Below are 23,651 nucleotides of genomic sequence, written 5' to 3' on the forward strand. Positions count from 1 at the left end.
TCGAATTACCGCGTTGCCGAGGCTCTAAGCACTGCAATCTTTATCAAACCGGCATTATCGCCGTTTTCCGTTCGCTGCCTTTCAGAATTTCGCACGTAAACATTGCGCTGCTCTCTCGCTCCATTTCACCCGCTCGCTGTCTCTGTCGCTCGTTTATTATCGCTTCATTAGATTGACATTTCACATCCGACCGACGATCTCCTTTCCGCGCGATTAGTGAGCAACTTTCTTTTTTTATTGTCTACTTGGTTGGGCGGAAATAATGTGTCCCAAGATAGCAGTTCCGCTCAGTGAACACGTTGGGCATTCGTCAGACTAGTGCGGGATTATCGGCTCGCGTTCTTACGTCTTCCCACGCCGTGAATTCCGGACCACACGATGAGCTTCAGCAGTGGTAGCGCTGCTGGCAGCAACTGCCTGGCAGCACTCGGTGAAATGGAGCAAATAATCTGCCAGCTGGAACGCGGAACCCTGATACAGAAGTTTTATCCCCGGAAGCGGCCGGAAAAGAAAACGCTTATGCTACGCCGGGAAACGCGCCAGGTTAGTGCTTCGCGCTGCGGTGATCCTCCGCAGACTCAAGCCTGACTTATTTTGCTCCGTTCCAGATCATATGGTCCCCTGTGCAGACCAACGGGCGCAGCAGCTACGAGGGTTCGCTGGAGCTGCGGGAGGTCAAGGAGGTTCGGCCAGGCAAGAAGTCGAAAGATTTCGAAAAATGGCCCGAAGAGGCCAAGAAAAGCGAACCGCGCAAGTGTTTCGTGGTGCTGCACGGGAATGACTTTAAATTGCGCACCGTTTCGATCGTTGGTACGTTTGGGGCCGCGGCAATTTCTCCTGCGTTCTAACGTTTCGTCTCCTTTCGTAGCATTCTCCGAGAAAGAGGCTGATATGTGGCTCAAGGGGCTCAAGTATCTCATCAGCGATACCGTCACGGCCCCCTACTGGCTGCAAATCGAGCGCTGGCTGAGGCGTGAGTTCTATCTGATGGAAACCAACGGCACGGCCAGCGTGAAGGACATTCGGTCGTTTCTGCCGAAGATAAATTGCAAAATTTCCACCGCCAAGCTGAACGATGTGTTCCACGAAGTGGACACAAGGCGGCGGAACGAGCTCGGGTTTGATGACTTTACGCGGCTCTACCAACGGTTGATACTGCCGCCGGCCACCCTGCCCGAGTACTTTGACGGTGTACGGCTGGCTTCGTACACCCAGGACGGCCAAACGGTGACACTGCAAGAGTTTCGCAAATTTCTGACCAAAGAACAGGACGAACAGGAGGGTGACGCCCCGGACGGTGCTCGCAGCGAGGAGGAGGTAGCCAAATTTATCAGCGACTACATCCAAGACCCGGCACGTGACGTTCGCGAGCCTTATCTGCGACTGCACGAGGTAGGTCGGCGACGGGGATCGGCGGAAGTGGTTCGCTGTCGGCTGCACCATCTGTTACGGCGGCACACTACAGTGATGACACGGCTCTTTTTTGCAGTTTATCGATTTTCTATTCTCGCGACAAAACGAAATTTGGAACAGACGGTGCGATACCGTGTATCAGGACATGACGCGACCCCTCTCGCACTACTGGATATCGTCGTCGCACAACACCTACCTGACGGGGGATCAATTTTCTAGCGAATCGTCGGTGGAAGCGTACGCGCGGGCACTGCGTATGGGATGCCGGTGCATTGAGCTGGACTGCTGGGATGGCCCGGACAATATGCCGCTGATCTTTCACGGCCACACGTTTACGACGCGCATCAAGTTTCTGGACGTGATCCGTACGATCAAGGAGCACGCGTTTGTTACGTCGGACTATCCGCTCATTCTGTCGATCGAGCAAAACTGTTCGCTCACGCAGCAGCGCCGCATGGCGCAAGCGATGTGCGAGGTGTTTGGTGAGCTGCTGTTGACGCAACCGATCGATAAAACCGAAACGCAGCTTCCATCGCCCCAGCAGCTGAAGCGCAAGATCATTCTAAAACACAAAAAGCTTCCCGAGAACGGAATGGTGGTGGTCGATGAGGGCGGAAAAGAGTCGGCCATTCTGATGCAACGTGGCGGCGCCGACGACGGTGAACTCGACATCCGGAACACGGTCAAGAACGGCATTCTGTACCTGGAGGATCCGGTCGACAAGGGATGGAACGCTCACTTTTTCGTGCTGACGCAACACAAACTTTTCTACACCGACAGTCAGCGGTATGTGGCGAACGAGGCGAACCGGATTTGGAGGAGGCCAAATTTAATGGTGAACGGCGGTTGTGTTTCCTTTTAGAACCGATCGTGACAACGATGGACGGGACGAGGAACGCGAAGAGAATGATTTCGGAAGCCGCACCCGCGACGGTACGGTCGTGTCGAATGATGAGCTGCATTTCGGTGAAAACTGGTTCCACGGCAAGCTGAGCGGTGGCCGTGAGGAGGCCGAAAAACTGTTGCAGCAATTTTCACACCTTGGCGATGGAACGTTTCTGGTGCGCGAGAGTGTCACCTTTGTCGGCGATTACTGTTTGTCGTTCTGGCGCCAGGGCAAACCGAACCACTGTCGAATCAAGTTGAAACAGGACAAGGGCGTCACGAAGTACTATCTGATGGAGAACGTGCTGTTTGACAGTTTGTACAGTCTGATCATGTACTACCGACAGAATGCACTCCGCAGTGCGGTAGGTGTCCCCCGGTTATCCGGTTGTTCAACAGCGAATGGACATTTGATTGTTTTTTTCTTTTGTAGGAATTCTACATTACTCTGAAGGAACCAGTTCCCCAGCCGAACAAGCATGAGACGAAGGAGTGGTACCATCAGTCGACCACCCGGGAGCAGTCGGAGATTGTGCTCAATCAGGTCCCGCAGGATGGGGCGTTTTTGGTGCGACCGAGTGAAAAAGGGCCAAAGGCTTTCGTCATATCGTTTCGGTAAGAATCCACCCTGGCCCGCTGGTCCTTATGCCAATCGATTGAAGAGTCTCCATCTTCGCAATTGTAGCGCGCACGGAAAGTTTAAACACTGTCGGATACGTGTCGAAGGCCGCCTGTACGAGATGGGTGGCATGGAGTTCGAGAGCTTGGTCGATTTAGTCAATTTCTACATCAAACATCCGCTGTACCGCAAGGTTACGCTCACCTATCCGATTCCGCGCGAAATGATCCGACGTATCAACACGATGGACGTAAGTGCTGCTCCGTGGCCGCGTTTTTGAAGCACGTTTTCTAACTTGATTGAACTGTCATTAGGTGCCGGAAGAGAGCGGCGCATATGGCTACATGGATCCCTCGTCGGTTACGAGCGAGAACGTTACGGTCAAGGCACTCTACGATTATAAGGCGCAGCGAGACGACGAGCTGTCGTTCTGCAAACACGCCATCATTAGCAACGTCATGAAGAAGGGCAGCGACTGGTGGGTCGGGGATTACGGTGGCAAACGGCAACACTACTTTCCGGCGAACTACGTGCAGGAGCTAAGTGCGGCCGACGATGGTACGCTGGTGGATGAAGCGGCCAACGAGCCGCTGATGCTCGGTAGTCTGCAGAAAGGATCGCTCGATGTGCACGGCGCGGTTGTCGAGATGGCGTACAGTAATCACCCGGATATTGCGCGGATTCTGCGCATCCAGAACCCGACGATGCAGAACGTGTTCGAGGTGGGTGTGCAGACGAAGGAACTGGCGTTCGAGTGGATGAACGCGATCAAGGAAGCGGCCCAGAACGCGAGCGTGCTGGAGAACGAGCGGCGCAAGATGGAGCGCAATTCGCGGGTCGCAAAAGAAATGTCCGATCTCATCATCTACTGCCGTAGTGTCCCGTTCAAGCATCACAGCGCCTCGTGGGTGTTTTACGAGATGTCCAGCTTTCCGGAGACGAAGGCGGAAAAATATTTTCTGCAGCCGGAAACCCGCGGGCTGTTCGTGCGGTACCATCGGCACCACCTGAGCAGGGTGTACCCGAAGGGGCAACGGTTGGACTCGTCCAACTACCACCCGACGGCCTTGTGGAACTGTGGTTCGCAAATGATTGCCCTCAACTTCCAGACCCCGGACAAGCCGATGCAGTTGAATCAGGCCAAATTTCGCGACAACGGGGGATGTGGTTTTCTGCTCAAGCCAGATTTTATGTTCCGCGACGAGTTCGATCCGTCGGACCCGAACACGCTGGTCGGGGTCGGTGAGGTGATCGTGAACGTGCGCATCATCGGAGGGCGCAATTTGTGCAAAGTGAGCCGTAACATCACGAGTCCGCTGGTGGAAGTGGAAGTACTGGGTGCGTCCTTTGACGGTGGCATGAAGCACCGTACACGGGCCATAGGTAAGTGTCTTAACCTCGTGCGTTTTGCGGGCGTTTATCTCATATCTCTTATTGGTTCCCAACCCAACTCACAGCGGACAACGGGTTGAATCCCATCTGGAACGAGATCTGCGAGTTTCGCATAGCGAACCCACACTTTGCGATGATACGCTTCGAAGTGCAGGACGAGGACATGTTCGGGGAGCCGATCTTTATCGGCCAGGCCGTCTTTCCGCTCGGCGCCATCCGGACCGGCTACCGGAGTGTACCGTTGCGCAACAAGTACAGTGAGGAGCTCGAGCTGGCCACACTCCTGGTGCACACCAGCATAAGACCGCCCCAGACGGAGCTCTAGCGGCGAGCGGTGGTGGTGGTGCGGTCTTTAGGGCAATCGAATAACGGGACAGTGCAACAAGCTCCCTACTATTGTGTCTCTCTTTCCCCCCTTCTCCCCAAAATGGCATCGGAGTGTCTTGGAAGATAACGTTGTTTTTGTTGTTTGTAACCCTACGAAGCAGTATTTATCGAAATTGGACGCAATCGGTTTTTGAAGTAGATTTTATATGTACAATACGCGCAACGCGTAACCATCTAATGTGCCTCCTACATATTATGTATTGCTATATACACGTATACATATTTACACGATTTACACAGCACATCGCGTCCCACGGCGAACTTGGGATACGGATTGATGGGAACTCACGGAAAAACACGCACGGGAACGTGGGGGTTGCAATGGATCCCGGGCGTTCCCGGGAACACGCGCACACACAGCAATGTCGCACAATCCGTGTTCCGAGGGTAATGGGTTGAACCACACTTCCATTTTACGGTGTAAGGTGTGAGCGTGTTGATCGAGTTTTTTATGAGCCATAACTAGACGGAAAAAGCTGGACAATAGGCAACCGCCGTATACGTGTCAAACAAAAGTGAAAGCAATAAATTATGACCGATTGAAACACGCAACGGATTGTTTTTTTTATGGCTTAAACAAATCTTAATTCCACAGGCGAAGAAAATTAGAAACAGGCGCACTTAAATGGTTCAGGGTGAGTTTCTTTCATTTTTACATTGTGGCTTAAAAAAAACAGGAACACAGAAAGCCGAAGCCCCACCAGTTGGCATTTGACAACGATCGGTTATTGTCCATTGGGAGATAATTTATTGTTAAATTAAAGAAACGCTCTCGTTAAAACTCCATTACAGAATAATTTAGTTTGATTTGTATGCGATTAAAGAATACTTTGAATGGCAGCAAATGAAAAGCGCCGATGGCCACCGGCGGCACGGTGATGGTGAACGATGGGCGAAAGCGCGGTGGGTGCATTGCGGTGCCCAATCCAATGGTTGATGAAAGGAGATAACAAAATTTTGAAAACTAATTAAAGGAAAGTTCAAATTCTCATATACTGCCGCTCTACGTGCCAAGCATTAGAGTTCTGCCGCGGTGCCGGCTGATTAGCGTTTGTTTCGTTTCCCAAAAGCGAATATTGGCACCGTTTCTATTATGTTTCACCATTAAGCGGAGCACCAATTAGTGTGGCATGTTAAGTATAGTTCGTGTTGTATTTTTTATTCCTACCCCTATCTGTAGCCATTTTTGCTGTTGTATCGCACTGTCCATTCTATCGGGCAGATTTGTTTAAATATAATGCGTAATGAGATAGAATAATAAAAAAACCGCTGCTAAACTTAGTGTGTTCTCTTTATACAGCTGCTTAACCGAATCGATTCCTTTCTGCCGCGCAGTTATTATTAGCTATTTGGTACACCAAATCAAACCACATTCCAATTAGTTTCAATCGCTGGCGCTGGCTCGGTCCAAAAGACCCAACCGGGTGAAAAGCCCTAACGGAAACGGAAAAGCGCAATAGAAAAGCTAAGCCAATACCAAAAACCGGCCATAGGACCAAAGCATTGAGAGAGAAGAATCTAACATAATGATAAAGAAAAGAGTACAGACACACCCACACACACAAAACCTCGTTTTGATTTGGAATGTTCATTAACGTTGGCTTTTTATTGTTTCATTTGTTGAAGAGAATAGAGCGCAAAGCGATTCTTCATTTCATCCATATTTTTGCACTCACTCGACTCGTCTTTTCTGCGACTGCGTCATCCTTTGACAATATTAGCATTCTTGTGTTTTGTTTTGTTTGTTTTTGTTTTTTGGTGGGCTCAACCCTCAACAGGTTCCTTCGTTTTGTTTACTTTTTTCCCCCCCTATTTTCCCCTAGTCCTGTAGTTGTTTCCAGTCCAGGTGGTGGTGTTGGGTTCTGCGTTTGTTAGTTATTGATTACTTTCGAGATTCGTTCTATATTCTGTGTTGTGCATTGTTTTTGCATTGTTTTGTGTGTTTTGTCTGCTGCTCGCGCGCTCTGTGTGTTTAGGATTTACGTGTTAGGTTTACGAGATTGGTTTCTTGCATTTTCCAGGCGGTGTTTTCGGTTCCCCGTTTGCGTTAATGCTTTGTTTAATCATTACGAGCTTTGATCATCGTTATCATCGGGAGTTTGTTTATGTGCGCACGAAAAGATATTGTGTGCGTGATTTTTGTGTTTCGTGTGGTTTTTGTTTAGTTTTATTTGGTGGGTGGGTAGCTATACGGTGTATAGTGTAAGGTGTGGGTATAGAGTATAGGCAAGGTAAGGTTCTACTAATTTTCAGCTTTACGTCGTGCTCTCTCTCTCTCGCTCTCTCTTTGTGAGATTGGTTTCCGATTTTTCAATGCTTCATACTGTTTGCCATTATTCTCCGTTCGATTAGGTTAATTTTGACCACCAAGTTCTACGAAAGGACAGAGTGTATGTGTGATTTTGTGTTTATTTTTTGTATGCAAAACGCTACCGTTACTTATCTAATATGCGCGCGCACGCTACTTATCTGCTCAATGCGCCATTCCATTCAAGTTTGCTTATGCGGGTGTGCTCCTTTCTGTTTGTCTACTCGCCGCCAAATACATTCTCACTGCTATCGCTACGCTACACACCACAGACACATTAGCCACAATAATGCCTACGACATACTCATTTGCCTACCGCAATACCAAATAGTAGTTATTCGCGTGAACTAGAGGCACTCACACAGACACACACACGCATTCTATTGTTTATTCGAACTTGGGGCAGCTCGCTGCTGCTGTGTCTAGTTGTGGTTTTGCATGCATCAATAACTGGGGCTGCGGTGAACTGGAATGCGGTTTTCCGGAAGAAGGATATCCCTGCGCAAAACATGCCTGCGGTTTGGTTGGTGCGTTTGATTTTATCCGGTGTTTTCGATTACTTCTTGTTTGCTTTTCTAGTGTTACTGGTAATACTGATACATTCTAGACATCGCCGCCATCATCATCCTCATCTGCAAATACCAATATGCTTGCCAAACCCTAGACGTCGACAGATAAATACGCAACGGACGCGCACACGCCACGTGCTTGCACTCCCTCGGCTCGGCTCGGCTCGCGGTAAAAATGGCGGCGGCCGGCCGGATGCCGCTCGTCGAAGCTTGAGGCTGCAGTTTTAAGCGCTGTGATTTGTTCCATTTTCTTTTACTATTGTCTCATAACAATTATGGTGTTTTGTTCGATTTGGTGCTGCTGCGGTTTCGTGTTGTGTATGTTTTGTTTGAGTTTCGTGGTTTTGAAACATCTTGAAGGTGGCAAGCATGCACATCATACGCTGCTTATTGAAGGCTCGTGTGGGAAGGACCAAGAAAAGGCACAATTTACTTGTTTGTTCTCCGCTCCGCTACTCCTTTTATCCGTTTTATGTGTTTGCTTTGTTTTGTTTTATGTGTTTTGTTTGTTGTGTCCCCGTACCCTGGTCGGTGCGGCTCGTTTCCGGTTGTCGCTCTACTCGATCAAAAGCTCTACTTGTTCGGTTATGTGCTGTGCTTCTATCTACTTGTTTCACTTGCTACTTTTGCATGGTTATCGCCGTACTTTCTCCTTCTATTGGTTTCTATTGCCTATTCTGTTCGTGTTGTGCGTCACCTATGGTTGTGGGTTCCATTTTTGTTCTATCAGTACCCTGCTTGTGGCTATATATGTCCATTGTTAGCTATTAGCCCTCTCTCTCTGTCTCTCTCGTTCCCGCTGCTCGCTGCCCCAATCATCCGTCCTGCACTGTCTCTCATGGCACATCGTATTACTAGGTTTCGAACTAAACGTACAGAGCCTCAGAAGTAACCCCTCTAGCTAGCTAGCCTTCTAGTCCTCCCGACCCCCGAAGCAAAGGAAACCCGCGCCGTTCTTCGTTCGTTCACTCCAAAGCCACCAAATCGGAATCATTCAATAAGAAAAGAAAAACTACGATTTGCTTCTGATTCGCTTCAGCGCTCGTTTTGCGGATACCAAGGGTGCGAAGAAATCATATTATCGATACATAAACTACATAAATAGAGAGGCGTTATGAAGAGAGGAAAGCGCAAGGCCCCACTTGGCCCCACACAGCACATCACACGGCGCCTGAGCCTGATGACTCGAGCAAAACCCCGATGCATCGATGCAACTGCAGCGCACGCGAAACCCCAGCGCCTAGTTCCTTCTTTGCGCTGCTGCGTTGCTGCTTCTCGCTTTCCGTTTGTCACTTGTGTTGTTCGGTTACTGTGGGTCTGTGTGCGTGCTTTTACTTGTTTTGCTTGTCTATTTGTTTTCGGTCCCGTCTAGGTCCACTTTCTATTTATTTGGTTAACTTGCTTCGCCTCTCTGTTGCTGCTGCTGCTGCTGGTGGTCGCTGTTCTCGCTGGCCCACACTCTATTGCTCATGCTTCGTTTCTACATACACATACACAAACAAAAACTAAAACAGACCCTAAACGCTACACATTTACACACCCATACACACACATGCACAAACACATACATACGGAAAGACCTAAGAGACGAAGAAACGCCCGCGGCTTAAGACCCGGGAGAATAAACGGCACAACTAACGTTAGAGTTTGAACGCTGCTGCTGCTGCTGCTGCTATTATGCTGCGTTACGTTCGCCGCGCACTTACGAATACTTTTGTGTGTGAATATTAATCAATAGAGTAATACAAGTATAATAATATATTAATATATAATAATAATATAATAACCCTAGCCTAGCCGCTTCTGTGTTTTTATCTGTTTTACACGCGCACACTCACTCCGGCGACTTCCGCCGGAAGTCAACCCAAGTCGAAATAATAAAAAAAAACTCCCGAATAAAATAATACAAACATTTCTCGCGCACAACATCACACACATGCTCTCAAAAGTAGTAGTGATGGGTAATAATATTACAAACAAGAAAACGGCCCGCTACTACTGCCTGCAGGAGGACGAGGAGCTGCTGCTAGCCTAACATTTTCTTCTCTCCCTTAAACTTCGACACATGGCGGCTTCCGGCGGCGGCGGCGACGGCTCCGCTATTGCTGCTGCTGCTGCTGCTGCTGCTGGAAGCCTTTTTCTTGCCACTTCCGTTGCCGGTGCGACCGACCAGAAGCTCGTGGCTGGTGGCAGCTGGTGGCACGGGTGGCACGGGTGGCCGATATTCTGCTCCTCCTGCTACGCGCCGGAAGTGGACCGATTGAGATGACTTTAATGGCGGTGGCCTCGTGAAGACGGTCGGGCCCGCCAGGATATCGCCGAGTAGGGGATGGTCGGTGAAGTGGAGGTTCGGGTGGCTCCGCCGGCGTCCGCTGCCCCCCTTCCCGCTGAGTGACCCACCGCCACCACCACCACCACCACCACCCCCACCATCGTCGTAGGTCGTGCTCGGTGAGCTGGCGGCGGAATCGAGATTCGGGTGTTGTTGTTCGGGTGGCGGTGGCGGCGGCGGCGGCGAGTGGCGCGAGGCTTTCGGGCCCTTCCGCAGGGCGCCCCCTCCACCGTGTTTGTGTCGGTGCGGGTGCGGCGGTGGCGGAGGTGACGGGTTGCCGTAGTGCGCCACCCCATTCACCGTGTAGCCCGCTTCCGTGATTAGAGAGTTCCCGTTGAGGAGGACATCGTCCGGTGCCACCATCAGCAGCTGCTGGCGCTGCTGGTGGCGCAGGGTTTTCTGTTTCTGCTGCTGCCGGTGTCCCGCTTCCTTACGCTGCGATGGTGGTGGTGGTGGTGGCGGTGCCGCTGTCGGTGGTGGCGGCTGCGCCTTCGTCGCGTCCATCAGCAGCGAGGTGGCGTTGGAGCGCTCAAAGTTGAAGCACTTCTCGTTGATCTGTCGTCGCCGCTCGCGACCACCAGCGCGGCCGCCACTGACCACCTTCGCCTGGCCGCCCGGGGTTCCCGCGGCAATGGGTTTACCGTTTTTGTGGAAACCTAAATACCAGTCCGGAAACGCGACCGACTGGAAGCGGAAGGCGCCACCGTCCATGTGCTCGTGAAACAAGCACCTTTTCGGCATATTGGCTTTGACGCGCTATCAGGAAGCGGGAGAGAGAGAGAGAGAGAGAGAGAGAGAGATGGTAAGGTAAATTGGTGTCCTCAGCAAATGGCCTCGACGAAAAGTTCGTGACTTACCCGGGCTTTGGGCCGACCGTTCGTGTCTAGGCAGATGTACTTCTTCGTCTCTTTGGAGTAGATCGTTGTGGCGGCCCCGCACAGGGGAAAGCAAGGCTCCGTGGGGGGTACTGCCTCCAGGGTAAAGATTTCTGCGAACAAAAGGGACCCCAGGTTAGATTATTGGCCATTACTAGATCGGACAAAGAAATTAAGGTCTCTTGCGTCTCAAGCATTATGGCCGCATATCCTTTTCAAGATCAGATCCAAAAATGGAAGGTAATACAGGGATCTTAAATTAAAATTGTCCGGCTTTCAGTATAACTTTTCAAATATTTTGAGTAGTAATTATCTTGGTTAATTGTGGCAAAAGGTTCAATTAAAGGTTCATATTGAGAGCGGAGGAATTTATATAACCTTGCTAGTCACATTTAAAACATTAATCCGACGTTTTCAACAACGGCACCTGGTTTAACAAAACGAATGAAACAAATGGTTTATAAATTTCCCCAAAAAGTTGAATGTTGAGCAATATTTTAAAACGCTGACAATTCTGTACGCTGTACGCTTGACAATGCTGTTTCATAAGTTAAATTGATTGAATTGAATTGATTTTATCCGAAAAAACGAAGGAAATGTTCAAATTGTCCTGGGCCCACATTCCTGGGAAAGCACCCGCCAAACACGTGGTCGCCATCGAAGCTACGAAAGAGTTCTTACTAGTTCTGATGCAATGCTGATGCTGAACGTTATGTCACAAATCCCCCCCGATCACAGGACTGTTTACTTCACGTGTCTCCGATCACTAAGTTGCCGCGCCGGGGAAACATTAAACCCAACAACAACGAGTGGTGGTCGCTGCGTGTCAACACAGCGCCCCACACATTAGAAGATGGCAGCGAAAGCGTAAAAAATCCGATCTAACCCTAAAACAAACCGCAGATAAATTATCTAACGGATCCCGGATCCCATCAACGATTCATTCACCGACTGACCGACCGAACCGCCCCGGACGCGATCACTTGTCGCGGCCCGGCCGCCGGTGCGTTTCCAACCGACCGACCGCGATTTTGCGCAATTGTTTACGCAATGCACAATCGCGCCACAGTCCTGCCGCGGCGCGGAGAGCCTCGCGGGTGCTCTCCCGGATGGTGCTTGAAAGCTTCGTCGCCCGGCTGCCCGGCCTACCCGGGGGTGATTGGCACCCGGCCGCGGGTAATTCCCCGTCATTTGGCACAAAAAACGGAGAAAAAACAAACCACAAACACGCACGCACTCACGGCGTTCGGCGAGACGCCACCGTCATCAAGAGGCGTCGTCGGGGCATCGAGGAGCCACTTTAATTGCAGCTAATCGACGTCGCCTTTGCCGCGCAACTCGCGCACGCGGACCGCGCGGTGACTAAAACGCTCGATTACGATACGGACCCCGTCTACGTGATACGCGATACCCACTGCCACTGCCTGTGCCTGGCCCTGTGTATGTGTTTGGGTTGGAAATTGATGTCCGCAAATCGATTTGCAGTTAATGGAAAAATCAAGGCGAGCGCCCCCCGTGGGCTCACCGAGACGCCCAAGCGGATTGTGGTTTTGTCAACGGCCATTTTTGGTCGGGAGCTTTATTAATGTGGCGGCGCTGATGGTTATAAAGTCATTACAATGACTGGCCCATCGATTCGGTGTATCCGATATCGCTCCGCCGCCTTATCCTTGGCGCACCGGCGTCGGCGCCGGATAATAAAGATGCTCACGGGTGAATTTATTGAATTGAACGGCGAGTGTCCGAATGGCACCAAGAAAGAAAGCTTGCGCCACTTTCGCAGTGCAGTCTGCTGCAGCTGCAGTTTTTGGTTTGGAGCGAACCGAAAATTAAGCGATTAGCGTGGGACCCCGGAACCCCCGTTGTGGTGCTGATTGCAAACGTTTTATGGGGCTCATTCGGTTTGAGGCCTGCGATGGGGCGATCATTAGCGGGTTTTTTATTGTTTGAAGGCAAGCGCGGGTCCATCGTGGGCTAGGTGTCCCAAATTGGCACAAAATTTCCTTACCGACGTGACGGCCGCTTTCTTTCGATGGGAAAAGTGCAGCTGAGCGGTTGGTATTTTAGTGAAGCGAAATCGTTTCGACACGTCTGTCGCCGATCGTCCCAATAGGTAGGTTACAGAACCAAAGAAGGCGAATAGGCTCGCACTTTAATGTTTATGGTAGAAAATACCTCTTTTCAAGCCTAGCCTATAAAAGCCCATAAAATGAATACTCATATTCAATTTCGCCGAAGAACCAATCAGCCAACCTTTTCTCGGTAGCGGACACAATCGACGGTTTCGGTGGCTCCTTAGAAAAAATGGAAATAAGTTTTTCATACTTCCCAATTTTCTTTAACTCAAATTGTATTTTATAAACCAACCTGATGAATCAACCAAAAATGGTGAAGCATCGATTAATCGATTAAATATTTAGTCGTTTTATTTTTATATCCAAAATGAAATCATTACTTTTAAATGGACCTCCTTGTAAAAGACTTACAATATAATCTTAACTGGCAACAAAATACAAATAACATTATTAATAACATTAATTTAATTTAATTTAAATTAAATTAAAATTAAATTATAATACAAACATATAATACGAGACGTTCTATTAATCGAATATAAAGACAACCAAGATATTAAAAAAAATGATTGGCTACAGTACTATTTTCCGATAAAAATAAACACATATCCGAAGAAGTTGTTAAAGAACATCAATGTTTTTGTCCATAAAATCTCAACATTTCGTTTAAATTTTTTACTCTCAGAGCTTATACGAAGATGAATGCAGAAAGATATGAATGAATTACTTATGAGAAATTCAAAAATAATCATACAAACAAAACGTTTAGCTCAAGTCTTCGAAAAAACCATAATTTGAGTGAACAGCACTGCAAAAACAATAACCAGTGCATAGGATTCGGACAATTTGGAGCTTCTTTGGAACGTAATTGCTAAAACATCACTGCTTAAATTGGAAATTGTTTGATCCCCTGATCGTATAACCTAAACTTCCTTTCGTGTGGCTACAGACCCTCGAATCTAATACATAAGAGTAGACTTCTGACAGTTATAGACGGCAAGGTCAGACAGCAAAAACGGTCCCTTTCGATCCTGAGCGTATGGATTGCGCTGCTATGATGCATCGAAATCCCTGGAACCTGATAAACTACTGCCATTACCGTGAAAATAAATGTATGAAAATGGGACAAATATAACCAAAGATGAGCTTTCCAGAGATCTTCTCTAGTTATTCGCCCGACCGACCGTTAGCACTTGAGCTGCACTTGAGCAGAATAATCAACCACCAGCCCAGCTGATCCGAGCTGAGCGGTGGGCAAAAACATGATTTATTAGCCCCGATGACCAGAACGACCAGACTGACAGAGGGACGCATTCTTCACCAGCCTGCCGTCGCGTCGTCCAGCCTGCGTAGCCTGCGGTGCGTTTCACGATGTCAGTCTCCGAGAGCAGAAGAAAAAAAAGGAGAATTAAAACAAGTGTCAGCACAAGCCACCCATCACCAGCAGCAGCAGCGGCCGCTCCGGCGTGAGTAGTTATTATTAATTGTGCAAAATTACTCCCGCGACCAGCCTCCCGCAATCTGGCCGCACCACCAGGCCACGCCATTTAGTCCGCTGATCGATTGCATTTGCAGTGCGCGAGGCATGCCAGGCCGGCCGTCGTCGTCGCCGGGGTGCGGAAAGTGCAATTAAATGGCGTTCTATTGATAGTGGCGCGTGTAATTGTGTCGCACCTCTCTAATGGGCCACACCACGCGGTCCGCGGCGTACGTCCTTCAAGCCACGGCCCTCATTATTCGCGCCATTTCGTGTGTGGTTGGTGTGGTGCGCGTAAGTGGACATTTGGCTGGCGCCAAAATGTCGCCTCAAGTAACCTAGACCTCCTAGAGCTCCTTAGAGGGCGTCGTGCGGCCAACGAACCGGCCGCGGGTGGCCACCCGTGTTGTGGGTGGAATGCCCAAGCATAAGACCGCGTGGGGTCCGAAGTCCAAAAAACCGTGGGAAACCCGACGCCCGAATCCGGATCATCCTCCGAGGTGTGCGATCGAAGGCGTTACGAACCGAATCACTTGACCAAATCCGACATTAAGAGCATCAAGAATTGGGGTGAGTCCGCCCCATTCCCATGGCGGACCGCCAGCACCTCGAATTGATGTGCGCTTGAAGACCCGAATGAGTGCTCTCACGCTTGAAATGGTGCAATTTGAATGCAGTTTTAGGTATCGATCTCATAAAAACCCCGATTAGATAGGTCCGCACCGCCGAGTGCCACTCGCCCACACTGGTGGGGCCGCCCTCTAATCCCTCGAATCGAAGCCGAACCCTTCCCTCCGAGGCCTATACATTCCCATTCCCCTTGACCTGGGCTTTCTGGGCCGCGTTTGTTTCTCAAACAATCTTCATCTGTCTGGGACAGCATAACGCACCACCCGGCGGAGTATAATTTATGAATTCATAGGTTTTTGAATCGGCCCCGGGGATCGCCCCGAACGAACATGGCTTTAATTTATTTGTCTCCCCCCATCGCCACAACATCGCCATTTCGGCCCCTTTTTTCGGAGACAATCGATCGAACCTCGGCCGAACGAAACCAAAAGTAATCCAATCCAGTTCATCTCGCGCGCATCATAAGTCCCTCCCGTTGGCCAACCGGCGGGGGACTTATGTTGGGGGCCTTTGGCTTGGCTGGCTGGGCCGGAGGACATGTCAAAGGCACCACCATCCGGTGCCGCACGGTATCGAACACGGTGAATAAATCATCCAAAGTCGCCGACGAGGGCCATGGCGCTGTTCCGTCTGATAGAGATATAATCAACACAACAACGCACCGACCGACCTGACCCGACGCGACCCGGGGCCGACCCCGCGAGTGATGGAAATGCCATTTTGGGTCGTAAATTTAATATTTCGCTCAGTGCGCGCTGCCTCGGACAGATCCTCTGTCGAGAGTTGTGGGTGAACGCATAAGACGCCGGCCCGAAACACAATGGCCCAGGGATGGACTCGGGATATTGTGATATTTATGGCGACAAATCTGGACCACATAGGGTGTGGTTGTGTGCACGGTCCTTTCGCTTCTTGCGTTTTGGGCACCGCGAAACCGCGTTCAGGAACTCCGCGGGATGTCCGCGAGTTTCGGATTCCTTGGAACCCGACCGATCGGATTATGCTTTTCTTGCACAACCGGAGCGCGTTGTTTTATGTTGAAAAAGAAATTAAATTGAATTGAAGAGGGCGCCAAGAGGGCCGAAGAGAAGATGCGCCGCCCTCGGTGGCGCTTGATTAATCAACATCCTTCGCGCAAAGCCGGGCAGCGGAACCGGGTTCGATTACTGAAGCTGTCTAGTTAAGAAAGGCCGGCCGGGAGATGGGTTAAAAATGGAAGTAGATTGAGTTCCAGGCCTCGGGGAGTTCCAGGAAAGCTGGCCACTGGGGATTGGGGCCTCCGGGGCGGACCCGTATCATCGGCTAATGCCTCCGGTCATTGGATTCCATTTGCTAATAGCGCCGAGAGGGCGAGATCCATGATAGCCATCGAGAGGGCCTACAGGCCCCATTTAGCCCCACAGTGGCTGGTGGCCGGTGGCTATGAAAAATGTAATGGATAGTGGCAGCAATTAGTCGCGGAACTTGTTTCGCGGCCGCGCACACTCCCCCCAGCATCCCGAGCGGGCTCTATTTCTTAGTAGTTCGGTCGTCGGCGGTATGACATTTCGCGATTCTGCGAGATGCATGAGACATTCGTCTAGAATCGGAAGGCGGGAGGCTAACTAGTGGCGATCGGCAAACAGCCCGCAGCACACAGCTCAACTGGGAATGATCAAAGAGGTCCCGACGAAATGTCACCTCGTTTCTCAGAGGCGCGCTAAATGCGTCTGTTGGCGCCATTAGTCTTCCGGAGACCGGCCGTCCGGATCGAGAGAAGATGCGCGCTGGCCGACGAGATGCCTTAATTGTGTCCCCGGACGGCCGACCAACGGAAACGGGTTCTTTCTTCTTCTGGGAAGTCTGGATCGGTGCCTAAATCGGTTCCATTTTTTCACTTGGCTCTCTCTCTCTCTCTGGGCGCAAGGAAGACCGGTACCTCGGTCCAATCCGGGATGGGAATCCGGGCTTCAAGTAGCATTTCCGTCGAAAGATGGTTACTCTGTCGGGATTTCAATTGGCCTTTAATTCAAATGGGACAGTATTTATTTCGATACGATGTCTTTAAAACTGATCGTCGGCAGCAGTAAGCAGAACTGTATTGATAGTTAAGCATTCTTGATAGCGATAATCTGAAAATAATGCGCAAAAGGATACACAGCAAGAAACAGATAAGGGAATGAGATAAGGCAAGTCCGGTTGGCTGTAGATGAGGGATGATCTACTGGAACTCCCAAATTATCTAATCAAAATGCAAAACAGGAACTGTGGTTCATATTCATCGGAGTCCAATCTGGGCTGGCACCAAGCGACTATAATTTACTTTCAAATCTACATACGGACCATTCATGGGCAAAGGATAAAATTTACATCTGCTTCTAACAACCCGGGGCTTCTAACCTCCAGGGAAGTCTTGGACATTACGAATCTAAGCGAAACAAAGTTTATCGCCTGAACATTTACAAAATATGTGAAAATTTGTATATGATGAAAACGATGAAATGATGTTACAGCTTGATTAATAAAAGCTTGAAGTTTCCTTTGCTTCGCATCTTTTTCCTTCGGTTTGCTCGGTATCGAAGCATCTAGATTCAGTTATTTGTGAATAATGAATACGATATTTTTTACATGTTTACACCTCAAAAGATCGGTTGTAATGAAACACTTTCTCATGGTGCGACATGGTTTTTCCCGGCAGCCTTACGTGATCCCAAACATTTATCCAGAAAATGGCGCCGGACCGAGTAACTTCCAAACCGGCATAGGGGAAAAATGCTGCTAACAACGCGCGCTGAAGGCCCTATTTAGTCCCTGCCTAGGGGCCTCTCCTCTCGAAATCGCAATCACCGCGCGTTTCATTACTAATGGCGATGCTCTGTTCGCCACCGCTGCCACCGCTGCCGCTTAACAACATTAAAATAAATCGCTAATGTTTCATAATAACACCACCGAACAACAACCGAACGGGAGGTGCGCGTCGATCGATCGACCAAGGTCCTAACCGAGGATGGAAGCGCACGCTGCTAGAGAGTTGGCCGCTATGTTCTGCATCGGTAACACAGTTTTGGTCAATAAATCTTCGCCCGGGAGAGGTGGTGGTGGTGGTTCGACACGTCGCTCCCCTCCCCTACTCGTCGCTGATCGCGCGGGTGCACATTACCCCGTTGGGTAATGGAGGCACCTCGCGCGCACCTGCGTCGCCGACCGAGACAAACCGATTTCGCGTCCCTAACCTCACCGACCAACCGAGTAATTCGAGCCTTCGCGCCGTGTCCATGGTACGCAAAAATCCGTTCACTTTGAAGAAAGTTGCTGAGAACGCGGGAAAAGAGACCCCGTCCGTCCATCCGCCTGCCGTTGCCACCGTCGTAATCGATCGTGTGTCTCTTCCGCCATACGCGCGATCCGGCCGGCAATCCGATATCGTACAATTATGATTAGGAGAGGGATGTACGGTAGGTAATGGGCCCGTGGCCGTGTGTGCGTTAAGTGAAAGATTTATCGGTGGCTTGCTGAACGGCTTGTAACTTGACTCCGCGAGAGTGGCGCGGTTGGCGAGCGGTGAAATCAAATCTGCAACCTGCTGGGGCCTTCTTACGCGGCGCGTAACGCCAACCCCAAACCGAACCGAACCGAACCTCTCCACTTTCAGGCTCAGGGATTGCTGGCCGGCTGGCTGGCTGGCTGGCGGGGCGAGGGCACTATTTGAGCACCGAGCGATCGATCGGGGGGATTGTTGAACGGCAAACAGCAAACGCAACCGAACCGAAATCATAAAACAAAATAAAAGGGGCGCGGGTCTTCGCGGTTCCATTACATACCCGGCCCGGTGATGGACACTTGCCCGTCAGTGTGCAATCGCCTGTGTAAGCATTTCGAATCACAACCCCTTTTTCTGTTGGCCCACAACACGGCTTCTCCACAAAGGTCTCCATTACAGAGCCCAGCGAAAGGGACCCTCATCTTCGGAGCGTCACCGTCGGCGGTGTCAGGCAAGTGTCAGGCAAAACACTTAACCCCTCGTGAAATGTCTTCACTGGCTCCACAGCGCCACAAGTGCCAATTGAACGGTGGGCGCGCGAGAAAGCATCGCCCACCGGCAACCGGATCCGCACCGGAAAATTGACGTAACGTCCGGGAGGCGGAGGCCCCAGAGTGTGGCTAATCGAAAAGAAGCGATTGAATTACCACGCCGTAAGCCGGGAAGCTTTAGTTCGCCTAATTGTGTGGACCCTTTTACGGTCAACCCGTAGCTGCAGAGAGGATCCCAAAGATCGGGGTCCGAGGGGCCTAACATCTGTGTGCCCGATCGAGAAAGGAGTCGTGTGCCCGATGATATCTGTGCTGTCGCGGACGCTGCGATTTATGCTGCGATTGGGAACAATTATTGTACACACATACAGCTGGGAGGGACCCCCAGACCGATCGCTATCGGCCCCTTGTGCGGCTAACATCGCCCCGCACCAATTTCCATAATAAGCGTCGACACCGACACCAGCCGATCCGATCGCTGGGGCTCTATCGGGCGACCAAAATCTAAGGCCAACCTCCGAGACATCATCCGGCGGTCGGTGGCAGGGTGGGACGGAAAATCGGAACGCTTAAACGCGATCACGGATCGGTACGGTTCCAGGGAAGATCGGTGGGTTAGCTGGCTGGATGCGTGCGCGCGCCCCCTAAACGGTGATCGTTTAGGAATCGATCGTCGATATTGATCACATTTTTCAGTCCATTTTCTTTCGTCTCGCCAGTTTTTTTTTGCACGTGCCCGAAGCAAGGTTGCACGAAAAGTGACGTGAAGAGTCGAGTCGAATCCGAAAACAATGAATGATCCCTTGCTACGATCGGGCAGTGTTTAGTGGACCAGCTGGAGCGGATCCCACCATCAAGTGAGTAGAGTTCTAGCCTCGAAAAATCGGTGTCGTCCAATGCAATCCAAGAGAGTGTCCTTGCTGAACGCTTCTTTTCAATACAAAAATATATTAATTTGTTGGAGTTACTGGCGCAACCCTCCGTTATCATCGGAGACTCGGATAGGCATCTAAAAGCGCGATCGCACGGAGAATCGCATCCGCTACTTTGAAAGTTGCCAAAGCTGCACTCTGCCCTCTCTCTCTCTCTCTCTCGTCCTCACCCGCTGCCTTCTTCCTTTCGGCGTCGTGTTGCACGGCGTTTGTTGTTAAATGTTGTTCCGCCGATTTGTGAGTTGTTGCTAATGTTGTTGCCGTTTGGACTACGCCTTTCGCCCGGCCCTTGGCACGATCAGTCCACAGCGTCCGCCTGACGCCGCCACCACTGATGCTGTTCGTTCGGGGACGCTGATCGCACCAGATTATCGATCGTTTGCGATCTTTAAGCCAACATTAATCGTCTGTTGTGGCCGTGTCTGCGCGCGCCCTTCTACACGAGCGAAACGAAACGAAACGCAGAGCAGTGCAGAGTGGAGCGCGAGAGAAAAAGAAGAAAAACGCAAAGAAAAGGAATCCTCGTGGGGCCGGTGAAGATTTTATCCAATTAAGTACCGCGGCGACGCTGGTGTGCCTTTTCCCGACCGCCACCGCTCGATGATCCTGCGCGATGATCTCCGATCTTGGCGGCCACATAGAAAACGGGCTGGTTGGATTCCCACATTTTCGGGCGAGGAGAAGCGCCTAGTGTCTGATGTTCAACCGAATCCTTCTCGGGGTGGCGCAATTAATTTGGGACGTAATTTTTTGGCGCCTTCAGAATAACGCCCAAGAGTGACGAAGCGACGGAGCAAAGCCCAAAGCTGGCGAAAAGCGTGACTCTCGTGCCGTGGCATCGAATCGATTAAAGGATGGAGCGGAAATATTATCTCCACTTGCGTGCCATGGCCCCTCGGAGACCTCGGCGACGGCGGCGGCCCCGAAGAAAGCAATCAAAGGCGCGCGCGCGCGCCCAAGAAGACTTCGGAGCGCACCGTCCGCGGAGGGTCTCTCTTCTGGCGGTGCGACATAATAATTCATATCTCTTATTGCATTTGTTTGGCCTGCCTGCGTGTCGCTGTGTCTGTGCGGCGGTTGGTGTCGAAGGCGTGCCGGGAAATTGATGCCGTTTATGAGGCAGAATGTAATTTGTTTTACTTTATGGTTCTTTTATGGGGAATCGGCGCGGCACGGTGCGGTCCAAGTTCTTGGCAGCCGTCGCTGGGTCGGCCTCGGGGGGCTGGAGAGTGCCCCTCCCGGCACGCAGGCTTCTTGCCAAAGGCCATGTCAAATTAGTGCGACCAATGGGCTTTTAATCGAAAGAAAATGGAAATGGCGTGTGCTGTGGTGACCCGAGGTGCCAAGCCGCGGGTCCGTTCTCCGGTGCATCGGATCGGTGCCAAAATTATGCTATCAAACTTACATGATCATATATTTCACACCACACTGATAGAATGTAAAAATATACGTCTATGCTTCAGAGGGACCTCACACCACGATGTCCTTCGCCCAAATCGACCGTCACGACCGGCCACTGCCAGGAGGAGGTGAATCTGACCCTGACCAACCGGGGCGAGCAGCGATATATTTATCCCATCGGGGTCCCACCGGGGGTGACTGCCGAGAAGGACATCGAAATGACATACACACAGTTGCCGGTAGTTGGGGGCCATCGAAGCCAGACGACATTTTAAACTGCACGTTTGGCCACCGTTTTATTTATGGTTCTTGGGTGGCCGCTAAACGGTCAGTGTTTCCGGCCGAAATGGCAGCGCCAGGCGCCAGGGACAGCCATTATGCTGCCCCAGGAACGTGGGATCCCACAAATCGCCACCAGGACCACGGCCTTTATATGGTTCGTAAATAATCGCTTTTGGGAGCAACTCCCTCCCAGGGGAGTTGGGCGTTGGTTGGGTGAGACAAAGGCTGCCGGATGGTGGCATAAATCATAAATAGAGATTCGACTGACCACAGCCAGCCAGCCAGCCAGCCAGCGAGTCAGCCGGCGCGCCAGGGCCAGTGTCGCGACGTGATTTTTTGTTCGACAATGAATGAGATGTGCTCGTAAAAATGGCACAAATGCTTCATTGATGTGAGTCTCCCTTTGGTTTTCCCATTGGTCCGCTGATTCATTCGGTTCCAAGAAAGCCGCCTTTTGCTGGGCCGTTGAACTGGCCCTGCGATTGCTGAAACGATTTGCCACGGACCCGGGGCCAAAGCTTCCAGCTTACGCGTCTGACGGGGCCATCCTTCATCGCAGAATGGTTGGCTTTTGTGCGGTGCCGATTGTGCCGCGCCAGAGTTGAGCGAGCAAAATTAAGTCGTGCCTTATGACACATTTTATTAGGGCCTTTTGGACCTTCCAGAGGTCCAAGGGCTGGCTCCTTTTCACCGATGCATTCACAACAGAGCACAAGAATCGGAGGGTTCACACAGCGGGCAAAGCAATCCTTTTATTACGATCCGGCGAATGGCCGACCGTCGGCCGCTTATGAATGGGCGCTTGGGTTCAGGAAAAAAAAGGACACCACAGCGAGCGGCGATTAACGACGATTTCGCTTCCTTTTGTGTGTCTCACATCCAGCAGGCCCCCCACCGGGGGTTGCCGGTTGCCTTCTTTATTTGCCTATAATGGGTTTTTGCTGGCGACGACGACATGCAAATGGTGAGAAGGATGGCGGGCCCCAGGCCACCTAAGACACCACCGATGGGGACAACAAAAGAAAGGTTGTCAACAAAACTCTCGGATTTTTGCTTCTCTTCGACCTCCGGGCTTCGCGGTTGCCCTCGCCGGGTCTAATCCTGCCGCAGGACTAATTGAACACGGCCAGCGGGCCCGGGGATTAGGGACGGTTTTGTTGGACGTGATGAAAAGCTGTGTCCTTCCGGAGGGTTGGAGGTCCTGGGTTGGTTGGAGGAACTTGATCAGCCCCTAAGCCGCACACACTTGAGGTGGTCCGCACCTTGGTCGGAAGGAGAGGCCCCGCTAACGAGCTAAGGATCATCGAGCGTGTGCTGTGGGTTATTTGTCATCCGGAATTAACGATCGAAAAACGCCGGACCAAGCGTGGCCACAATAATGGGAGAGCGGCGTGTTTTCGGTGTTTTGTTTTGGATGCCATTTTTCATGCCCAAAGCAGAGACCCATTTTCCCACACGCATTTCCGGCGATGATTTCTCGCCGGTCCCGCACGAGGAAGACACTGTCCGTGGCTCCGGCTTCGATTTGGGGGCCCAAAGCAGCACCTCATCAATCATTTATTGGCTGTGAATTTTCACACTCCACCCGCTTCCCTGCTTCCCCAAAGAAGAGGGGGGGCCGCCCCCTTCGGAAAATGAGCCGATGATTACGACAAATCTGTCGATCGAAGGATGGCACGATCGATAATTGCACTGTTAATTTGTGACTCCGGACCCGGTATCGGGGCCCCGGACTTCGGACTCCTACAATGTCGAGGATGGGTCGAGGAAAACAATCGGAGCGTCCCGGGGGAAGAATGAATGGCTGGCCCCCCTGGCTGGGCGCGTTAACAACCTGACAAAGGATGGGATGGAATCGACCGTTTTCTTTTATGGCGCGCGAAGAGGACTAGAACTTCATAATTTGTCTGCTTAAGCCGACGGGAGAGGGTGTCGTTTTTGGGGGGACCTCCGGCGGGGGGCGGGGTCTCTCGGAGTCGCTGCGCAGTAGGGTTAAGTGGTGTGACCTATCGTCGCCCGTTGGGGGGTTCGAGTTGGCAGGTTCGATTACAGGAACCGAGTGA

At 51.0% G+C, this 23,651-nt stretch overlaps 1 protein-coding gene across 1 annotated transcript; it reads left to right on the forward strand.

Moving 5' to 3' along the window:
- The first annotated feature begins 378 nt into the window (after positions 1-378).
- LOC131206998 (1-phosphatidylinositol 4,5-bisphosphate phosphodiesterase gamma-1) lies at positions 379-5,179 on the forward strand. The gene is made up of 9 exons (XM_058199607.1): positions 379-543; positions 609-810; positions 869-1,392; positions 1,490-2,199; positions 2,276-2,663; positions 2,732-2,913; positions 2,984-3,167; positions 3,232-4,300; positions 4,375-5,179. Exons 1-9 carry the CDS (start codon positions 379-381, stop codon positions 4,632-4,634), a joined length of 3,684 nt encoding a protein of 1,227 aa, XP_058055590.1. The 3' UTR covers positions 4,635-5,179.
- The last annotated feature ends 18,472 nt before the right edge of the window (positions 5,180-23,651 follow it).

Source organism: Anopheles bellator, chromosome 1 (assembly GCF_943735745.2).
Source record: "Anopheles bellator chromosome 1, idAnoBellAS_SP24_06.2, whole genome shotgun sequence".
NCBI classification, from domain to species: domain Eukaryota; kingdom Metazoa; phylum Arthropoda; class Insecta; order Diptera; family Culicidae; genus Anopheles; species Anopheles bellator.

What these genes read in the sequence shown, in the direction of transcription:
- LOC131206998 (XM_058199607.1), top strand. Translation starts at nt 379, where the DNA reads ATGAGCTTCAGCAGTGGTAGCGCTGCTGGCAGCAACTGCCTGGCAGCA. An exon ending in AGAATGCACTCCGCAGTGCG is followed by an intron (nt 2,664 to 2,731) that starts GTAGGTGTCCCC and finishes TTTCTTTTGTAG; the next exon opens with GAATTCTACATTACTCTGAA. An exon ending in GCTTTCGTCATATCGTTTCG is followed by an intron (nt 2,914 to 2,983) that starts GTAAGAATCCAC and finishes TCGCAATTGTAG; the next exon opens with CGCGCACGGAAAGTTTAAAC.